We start from the raw sequence: 10,059 nt of genomic DNA on the forward strand, positions 1-10,059 counted from the left end.
CATGTGAAGGATACCAAAGATGCAAGATGTAGATAAAATGCGCCACACTATACAGGATTACAACCGCTACTGGCAAAGCAGTGGATTGCCCTGTAGCACCAGTGTGCCACACTGGCATGACAGTCGCAGGCTCCCCAGCATCTGTTGCAGACTGCAAGCAAAATACCGATAAATGTGGGTGTCAAGGCTCCTACCCACTTGCATTTTTTTTTACGCTGCGATATTGCTGACGCGATTGTCAATGGGACTCTAATGTTCAAACCACATCACAAGTTAGTGCAATGTGTTATTAGAAAGTTCCTACTGACAATCACATTAAAACAGCGATATTGCAGCATTAAAAACCACATGTGGTTAAAAGACCTAAGGGCTACTGTACACTGGTGAGCAGTAGCGCTCTCGCAAGCCTTCTGAAGCCCTGGCTGCTAGGCATTTCCGCAGGGGACCTGCCTCCCATCCCTACAGGGCTGTCCTTAACCTCATTGGAAACAGGGGGGAAAAAAATTTGCAGAAAGTTCTGTTTGAAAAAAAAAAAAAAAAAAACACCCAAAACACATGGTCGGCTTCCATTGACTGCCGTGTGAGCTCAGCGGAAGTACTGCAAGAATGAGTGTTAACAAGCCAGCATGCCAGACAAGCCCTGTATAGCATCCTGCACTTGTAGTCCTATTGATTTCAATGAGAGCTACGTCCCAGGGGTCAGAGTAGCGCTTCTGCTCCCAATGAACACTGCCCGAATAGCCCCCTTAAACACATTAGCCATGAGGATGGCAGCGACTGCTTGCAGAGTCTTACATTGGAGCAACAAGTGTAAGGTTAGTATCGGTTTGCACCAATGCGGTTGCACTTAGAAATGAGGCAGAGAGCTTGAAGCTGTTGCTAGCAAAAGAACAGTCTGCAGTTAGTAAAGCAACTCCAACCTATGATTCATTTATTCCCAAGACGATCCATAAGGTACATCTACGGAAAAGGAGAACCTACTGAATGTGATTCTTTGCTGTAAGAGCAGTGACACCAACTGCTAGATCACGTTAGGAGCCTGGATACTATTGTGTTACAGCTTATGGTTCCTATATTACTGTTAATCTAGGGGTCTATTCTAACTGCCATATTTGGCTTGGCCTTCTACTTGCACTCTTCTGGTTGACCATTGCAGGACAACTGACTGAACTGGAAGGATTTGAGGATTGTGAGAATAGACAATCCTAGTTATTGGCAAGGTGTCCACCATGCAGAATCACCACCAGATTTCCAGGCCAGTCCATGGAGACAATATTGTATACTGCAGGAGGTCAGTTTGGTATCAGACAGCTCCTACTGAAATTAATGTGAGCTGTCTGTAGTATCAAACCAGGCTGCTGCAGTGTTGACTGCACCATTTACAAACAGGCCTGGGGATCAGCTAATTTACTGAACGACCACCACCTCCAAGTCCAGATAAAGATGGCCAAACTGCTTTTGACTACATGATGCACATTGCATAATACACTGGTAGTCAAACTACGTTAGCCTGAGTGTCTAGTGCCCCTCATGCAGGCAACAGTGGTTAAAGCAGATGTAGTGCCTTAGGCTAACGTATATTAGTGCAGTGCACATCAGGTAGTCAGGAGTTGGTGCAGGCCTTTGTCAAGTCCCAGAAAGTTAAGTAGAGTGCAGCTATACTCTGAACATTTTTTTTCTGTCCATGCCCAAGTTAAACAAAAAACACAACACAGTACACATACTTTCAAAGAACTTTATTATAAAAGGGAACCACCACACCAATGACTCCATATGCAGGTTCAACTTTGAAGCCAGCTGGGGGAAAAAAAAAAAAGGAAGGTTATAGTACAATGCAAGTTTAACCCATACAAGCCACACTTGTCATTTGCAGTGTGAATTAAAGCTACACATGTACTGCGAGTCCATGATTGAGGGGTTATGGATGCTTAAGGGGTTATTAGAAGCAGTTGAATGCTTGCCTCAAAAAAAAAAAAAAGTCTAGATACCGCAGTTGAGTCCCATTTACTATACATGCAGTCAGTTTGCCACAATGCCAGCGCCCTCTTTTAGTCAGTGACTCAGTTTGTACATGGTTTTCAAGTGAGTCAACAAGTGTAGGTCATCTTGCTGAAATTTACAATCTCCTATTGTGGAATTGAGTTGATAGGCAAGACCTGTAAACATTGAGCCCTGACTGGAGCCACCAAGAAGTTACAACTAACGGGCCATTTACATGGAGGATTATAGCTTACGTTTTTGTTCAAATGATTACACGGCACAATTGCTCACTTTGTTTAGTTATTTAAAAGCTGTCATCTTAACCATTGCTGTATCGTGGGCCCGTTCAGTGTAAGTGCTCTGCAGGAGCTATAACCTTAACCCTTTCCAATCCATTTATTTTTTCTTATCCATTCTCCCCAGCTCCAAATAAATCGGAGCTAGGGAAAATGGGTGAGAAAAAATACATTTTCCCTGCACCCTCCTGAGCTGACAGAGTTCAGGGGGGTGCAGGTGCTCACTGCACCGTGGAAGGATCTGCTTACCTGTTCGGCGTCTTCCGCATTCTCCCTTCTGCCTCGGCGATCATGTGACCACTGGGGTCAGGTGGCACCTGGCGGTCACATGATCGCCAGGCGACAGGAGAATGCGCAAGACGCCGGTCAGGTAAGCAGGTCCCCCCACGGTGCAGGCTCCCGGCTCGGAGTTCATGTGACCGCCGGGGGTCAGGTAACTCCGGCGGTCACATGATCGCCGGCCGGAATCTATGCATTGCATAGCGCTAATTGAGCGCTATGTAATGTGTAAAGGAGAAGGCAGAAAGGGTTTTTAACCATTTCTGCCTTCTCCTCGATGAGGACCAGTGCAGGAGTGTATCTGCACCCGATGTGTCTGCCGATCGGGTGCAGATGCACTCCTGCACTGCAGTGTCGGGCCTACCCCGACATTGGAGCTGTGGAGGAAAATGATGTCGGGGCAGGCCCGACATTGGATTGGAAAGGGTTAAGTGTCAGCGCTTGGGCAGGTGTTTACCTGTCAGTTTGTGTAAAAGGGTCATTTGTCTAAAAAGGGACTTCAAACACAAAGGTGATAAAGATTGTGTTTTCTGCTTTGAACAATGACATGCAATTCACAAACTATATATTTTTATTGCGTACATGGATACCTGTGAGAAAGGGAGTTTAGTTTAATCACTGTACAGCATACTGACCTCTAAAGGTACATGGAGACTAGAGTTTACATCCTTCATGTTGGTCAGATAAAGCTAGGATCAGCAGAAGTTCTCGTTAGTCTGAAAGAAATGAAGACGTTACAAGTTAAAGGTGAAGTCAGTTTTAATAGCAAGCTAGTAAGGCATCAACATTCTGCAGGGAAATCTGTCCACTGGCTGTATGACTAGTAGCAGCTATTACTATTCCCTGTGGAAGTCATAGCAAATTACATTGCTGCAGACTGGCTTGCAAGGAGTTCAGAACTGGACCATTTAAGCCACTTTAAGTAAAAAATGGCAACTGTTTAATTTTACACCCACTACCCCATATAGTAAAACACAACAACTAGTGTGTTCTTGAATAGAAGCATAGTAACTATGTAACATCAGCAATTAGTTCTTTCACATTTCTGATTAAGAGGACTGACTGTTTTAAAATTCTATTTCATTATCTTGGCAATTATATAGACAAATGGGGGTGTTCAGTAACAGACTACAGCGGGATAAGACCTTTCTGCTAGGCATCAAAACAGCCTGCCTACACCCACCTAGGAGTAACCCTTTGGCAACATCTGATGTTGTATCTTTCGCAGAAATAACTGGAGAAATATCACAGCCAACAGTGGCATTTAAATAGCCAGAGTGAGGGAGCTACCCATCACCCAAACAGCTTGCCAATATAATGGCAGCCTGGGGCCTTGGTAGGTCCTAAAGTTAAAAAGCTTGCACCATAGGCAAAAACCTAAAGAAAAAAAAAAAACCACACATTGTATATCTGTAAAAGTACTGTTAAATAATGAATTATCCCGCATGGTGAATGCCATGAGAAAATGGCATGAAGCCAACATTGTAAAAGTTGAAGGTACCAAAGATGGCACCAACAGAAACTACAGGTTGCCATGCATAAACCTTCACAGCGCCACATTGATGGAAAGATTCTAGTGACTTCGTTTTGTACAAAATTGAGTATTAAAACAGAGCCTTCTTGTAAAAAAGCTCTGATAACACTCAGTTACAGAAAAATAAGTTATGATTTTCTGGGAAGTGATAAAACCCTGAACAAGGGCTGTGTCCTCAGGGGGTTTAGGGAGGCCTGTTTAGCACTTGGCTGAACAATGCTCAGGCACTTCTGTTTGTTAGAAAGTACATTACCAAATTCAGCAAGTACACAAACATGAAGTACAAGAACGTTATCCCCCTGAAGTCTGCACAAAAGACAGCTCGATTCTCAGTTTATAGACGGCTTGAAGCTGGTATTTAATACGAAATACACTTTCTACCACACTGGCATTATGAAGAGTAACTTGCTAGAAGATAAGCCAGTATGTAATTTAATTCTAGGCTGAATGACAAAACTGTACACTTCATAAGCATGATGAGAGCTCAAGGAAGAGGGATGTGGACATGAGCAAAAGAGTTACCTCAAAATACCGGACTAATTCCGCAAATGAACTAGCCAAGAGCAGCTTTCGTCAGGCTTCACAGGACGCACAACACTGGACTTGTCCAAGGAAACTGCAGAGTCTGTACTCTAGTAGAGGATTCTCAGAAGGCAACAGTTTTGTACCATCTATTATGGTGTGTAAGCAACCTAAATTCCCTACAACTGCAGTTAATACCAACTACATAACACATCACTAACATCTCTTAAAGCCACTTTAATAACTAGGTTGGTGAATGTGTACATAACTGCTTATTTTAGAACTTTGCATGGTTATCTGCAATGGCTGTCATCTGAAAACATTGTTCTAATGCACTAGTGCAAAATAACGCTTCACTGGTAATCCATATATTTACACCAAATCCAGTGATGATGGCTTTGGAAAGGTCGAAGCAGCTGGGTTAAATGGCTGTGACCACTGCTGTGGGTTTTGGATTAAAACCCTCTGAAATCTGTACAATTATGCTACTGGTAGACATAAGGCAATCCGGTTTATGAAATCAGTGACTTCACAAACTATCACTATACTTAGCTGAAACTATGGATTCTACTTGATCTAAACTGCCCTCTCATGAACCCCGTGTGCCATGCCCAGCAACATCCATGTTGTGCAGAAGGTAAATGTCAGGAGCACGTTTCTTTTCATACAGTCTTTTAATAGGCTTCGTGAAGCCAAACGCAAGTAGAATACAGGAATTGTGTAACCACTTCAATACAATCTTCCAGTAAAAAAAGGACAATATAAACAAACATTTTCAAGAACTTCTTTGTGACTGTTATTGGAGAGTTTGGACAGGAGTTTCGCTTTAAGTATATCAAGGAGGCTTAGCCACTATTTACATCGCACTCAGGCTCTGATCTACCTTGTTACACTAAAGGAATGTTTTCAAAAGAATCATGAAAGCATTTGGGGACATTAACCCCTGCGCTATATACAGCAGCAACAGGCATTAGAAGCCATGTTGCAAAGATCAAGTCCAACAGCAAACAGGTAATAGTTTCCAGAAGTGCCACTAAAAACCCTGTTGCTGAAGGAGCTAATCTACTCCAATACACTCCACATAACGCAAGGTAAACTCCAACTAAACTTGCCTCAAATGAAACAGCTTTGACAGGAAACCATGCCTGTCAATACATTAGTAACATTATAAAATAAAGGTACCAAAAGTAAAATTAAATTAAAAGCAAGTGCCCCAGGTCGGACCCTATAGGACAGCTGTTCCAAATAACTTAGAGGCAGTCAGGTATATCAAAGGTATATAAAAAAAAATGAACAGAAGTAGAAGTACTACATATTAACGATTCTGCGAAGCTCCAAAAATCTTTATAAATACAGCCATTGGAAGGACGATCTTGAGTCAGGAGGGTATTTTACTCGTGAGTAGCTGAGGACAAGAAGCAGGCACAGTTGTAAAGCACTTGCATATTGACAGATGTCAGAATAAACGCCCCTATTCTAATTCAGATTTTGCCCCTTATCCCAATTCAGGTCTAGACTGATTTAGGGTCTTCTGCAGTTTAAATTGAAGACCAGAAACCTTAACATGCATTACAACAAACTAATGAGACTTCCGTAATTAAAAGCCCTTGCATAGTGTCAGCTATAGAGAACATGCGCCCAAAGCCCTCAGTATCAGGTCCCTGTCAGTTTACTTACCATAACTGTCATAGCTGTCTCTGTAGGAGCCACCAGACCTATCTCCATAACCACCTTGACTCCTACCACTAGGAAAGAAAAGTCAAAATGCTTTAATTTGGAGAATAGTTTGTAGCAGTAACTTAATAGCAGTACCATTTTTGCAAAACCAAGTTAGGGTATATTGCAGATTACAGTAGTTCTATGAAATCTAAACTTATGTATTCAGACATTTCAGTCTCAACAGGGATGGAGATATCTGCATATCCCACTCCCTTATCTATAGGCTGTGTCCAGTACCACCACTTTGCTTATTTTCAACCAGGTGGGGCTGAAGAGTAATAAGACACCCTGTTCATGGAAGGTATAAAGTTTACATGTATGCAGATGTTTGCAGTTACTAGAGCAACTCCATTGAGGACAAACTTAGTGTTGCAGAAAAGTGGCCATCTATACAGTTTGACAAGTGTACAATGGAGTGGCCAATTTGAACCAAAAACCTCAATATCCTACACAGGTTATACTAAAAATCATCTCGTCTGCTTACCTGCCATAGTAGTCACGAGATCCACCACCATATCCTCCACTTCTGTTATCAAATCGACTGCTTCCATAGCCTCTGTCTCCACCTCCTGTTTATAGAAGGACATAATAAAAACCCTGCAATGTGTTTTACAACTAGTACAGTTCATGCACCACCTATGCAGTTATAGCATTGTATACATACCACGTCCTCTACCACCACGGAAAAATCCTCTGCCTCCTGAAGAACCACCTCTATACCCTCCTCGTCTATCCCCAGAGGACTTGCCAGCCTGGTCAACCCGGATCTGACGCCCATCCACAGACTGAAAAGCAAAGCAAGGCAAGAGGCATAAATACATAATGCAAATTGGAAGCACAAGTCAAGGGTTTTTCCCCCTATTTGAAAGGCAGTTTTTTTTACATTGAGTTTCAGCCCTCCAGAGCTCAATACTAAAGACCCATTTAGCAGAATGATTGTTCACGAAAAAAAAAATTCTCAAGTGAGCTGCAGTGATGAATTGTTCTTATTTGACATCCATTTTTTTGGAGGCACAAAAAAAAAAAAAACCTCATTGTTCGCTGGCTCACTTATGGTTCAGTCATTTTCACCAATAGTGAATGAGAACGCTTGAATGATTCTCGTTTGAAGGAGCCAACAATGTATCTGCTCAAATAGTTTGGTGTAAATGGACACCAACTTGCAGATTGCCTACATTGGCTGCAGTGGTGATGCACTTGTCTACTCACTGGTGTCACCTGGAAGCTTGTTGTCACCTTCCTCCCCCCAACACATGTATAGGGTGATTGTAGGACAGGTGTATTGGAAGGGACTACAGACAGGTGGGGGAGGGGGCAGCACACCACGTTGACTTTCAGAATACCCCTAAAATTGATCCATAGACTAGACAGAAGTGTGATCAGGGGTGTCTCACTATTGAGACCTGCACCAATGCAGATAATAGGGGTTCCAAGTCCCAGTTAGATTAAACAGAGCAATCTGTTGCACATGCCCAGCTATACTTTTTCAATAGGGCTGATGGAAATAACCACATAAGCGCTGTCCATCTCCAGCAGCCAAACTGAAGATGAATGGAGACATACCATGCAGCGATTGCTGATCCAACCATTCTGTGGAAGTCAAGCATTAAGATTCCAACAGACCCCCCCCCCTATAAGATAAATAGATCCTGTACTCACCTTCCCGTTCATCGCTTGCATAGCATCCTTTGCATCATCTGGACTTTCAAATGTAACAAAGCCAAATCCTCTTGATCTCCTGGTTTCCCGATCTTTCACCACCACCACTAGAGGCGCACAATGTTATGGGGTTAATCTTCTCATATGATGGAGGTTTAACACAAAACGACAGACATATGTGCCTCTATGGAGGGGGATCACAAGCCCATCTGCTCCATACATAGCAGGCTCTGGCCGCTTCTCACAGCTGCCAACAGTCAGCATGAACACCGATTGTGGCTGTTAACCCTTTAAATGTTGGTTAGGTCTGAAGAGCATTTAGGCCTCCCCAATCACCCCCCCCCCCCCCCCCCCCCCATGATTAAGTCACTAGCGGCAGCTTGGTTGCTGTGGCCTTCTGTGCCCGGCATATTTCTTTTCAGCCGCAGTTCTCCGGCGTGGCGCATTCAGCCAATCAGCTGGCTAGAATCGGCACACGTGACTACACAGCGTGCATGCGGATTGTTTTCAGCAGCCGTGTGCACTACACACTACAGTTAAGCAGCACGGGGTTAGGTTTAGGGTTAACTAAACCTAACCCCAACCCCTATCCCTGTGCTGCTTAAAGGGGTTGTCTCACGGCAGCAAGTGGGGGTATACACTTCTGTATGGCCATATTACTTCTGTGTAGGGCACACTGCTGTGGAAGGCAGTCCACGTGCTCGCTGTGTAGTCACGTGGGGCCGATTCCAGCCAGCTGATTGGCTGAATGCGCCGCGCCGGAGAGGGTAATATGCCCCCCGACTGCCATGGCCGATTGTCTACCAAGTCAATCCTGTAAAGGCAGGGCATCATGTAACACCACCACACTTAATGAAGAAAAAAATATAACCAAAGAAACTCCTTTACAATAAAGCCACAACCCATCCGGCAACACTGGGACCGCAAAGGTGCGAAGTATGAAACTAACGGACTGGAGAGACGGCTTTATTATTCTGTGATCAGCACAACCATCATGGTGGCCGGAGAAACTACAACACTCCTACAGATAACTACATAGATGAAGACCATTCACACACATTATATATATATATATATATATATATACACACACACGGAGCTCCAGCAGGGGACCTTCACAAGGGACACGTCAGGATCCGGCCGTGAGGGGGTTAGGCACTCACCTTCACTGATCTGCCCGTACTTGCAGAACACCTGCTCCAGGCTCTGCTCGTTGGTGTCGAAGCTCAGGCCGCCGATAAACAGTTTTCCTTCATCTGAAGACATGATGACGTTCTGTGGAGAGACGAGAGATCAGCGCGCGGCCACCGAGCCCAAAGATGGCGCCCGACACGTGACGTGGGGGCGGGGCCCGCAGGCTCAGCGGTACCGTTACTCCATCCCCACCCGGACTGCAGCCCGCCATTACCCGCGCGCCCGTCCACCTCAGTCCCCCCTGAAGGACATAAGCCGGTGAGCGCGGCGCCTCACATCCCCGGCCTCCCCGCTAGCCCCTTCCCCCAGCGGCCTTGTATGCTGTAACTAACGGAATATTAACAGAGGCCCCAACACTTCACCCCCGGCAGCAAGAATTACCACAAAGCAGCGAGATGTCCGCCACACGCACTGTAACCATGTATAACCCCCGGCAGCCGCCCCGCACTCACCTGCCTCCTCACACAGCTGTACACCCTCTAGAAGACAAAGACCCGGGAATACCGCAATGCCGCCGCCACGGCCTTATATTGTTTCCATCGCTCCGCCCACCTCATGCATAATTGCCTGCTCGTCAGGACTGAACCATGTCAGCGGAGCACCGAAGAGCCTTATGAATAATAAAAAACACTGAAGCATATGGTAATGCGACGCTTTATAAGGCCTTCCGTAAATATTGTTCTCGAGTTATGTCGCTTTTTCTAGCACGATAGTATAGAAAACCCATATATCGCACAATGGACTCTCCCATATGCCGTCGTCATGGGATGAATATGCATCGCACGTCTTGTCCTACGCGCGCTCTGATTGGTGGGCGCTGTTGCCGGGCGTTGTAGGGGCAGAAAACAAAGAGCGCCTTTTTGCGGAGGCAGGCGC

The 10,059-nt window shown here is 44.8% G+C and overlaps 1 protein-coding gene across 3 annotated transcripts; it reads right to left on the minus strand.

Annotated features, from left to right (window-relative positions):
* Positions 1–1,721: 1,721 nt before the first annotated feature.
* On the minus strand, positions 1,722–9,752 carry CIRBP (cold inducible RNA binding protein). 3 transcript variants are annotated; one of them, XM_066604724.1, is made up of 8 exons: positions 9,636–9,752; positions 9,153–9,264; positions 7,990–8,096; positions 6,995–7,115; positions 6,815–6,899; positions 6,289–6,356; positions 3,191–3,271; positions 1,722–1,797 (listed from the first exon to the last, which is right to left on the minus strand). In XM_066604724.1, the coding sequence occupies exons 2-7, from the start codon at positions 9,253–9,255 to the stop codon at positions 3,267–3,269; spliced, it is 489 nt and encodes a 162-aa protein (XP_066460821.1). In that variant the 5' UTR covers positions 9,256–9,264; positions 9,636–9,752; the 3' UTR covers positions 1,722–1,797; positions 3,191–3,266. The 3 variants fall into 3 exon arrangements, with proteins under 3 accessions (XP_066460821.1, XP_066460819.1, XP_066460820.1); XM_066604722.1 differs by lacking the exons at positions 1,722–1,797; positions 3,191–3,271 and adding an exon at positions 5,267–6,016; XM_066604723.1 differs by lacking the exons at positions 1,722–1,797; positions 3,191–3,271 and adding an exon at positions 5,267–6,016 and having other exon boundaries at positions 9,640–9,661.
* Positions 9,753–10,059: the final 307 nt, after the last annotated feature.

The sequence above is a fragment of the Eleutherodactylus coqui genome, chromosome 5 (genome assembly GCF_035609145.1).
Source record: "Eleutherodactylus coqui strain aEleCoq1 chromosome 5, aEleCoq1.hap1, whole genome shotgun sequence".
Classification (NCBI taxonomy): domain Eukaryota; kingdom Metazoa; phylum Chordata; class Amphibia; order Anura; family Eleutherodactylidae; genus Eleutherodactylus; species Eleutherodactylus coqui.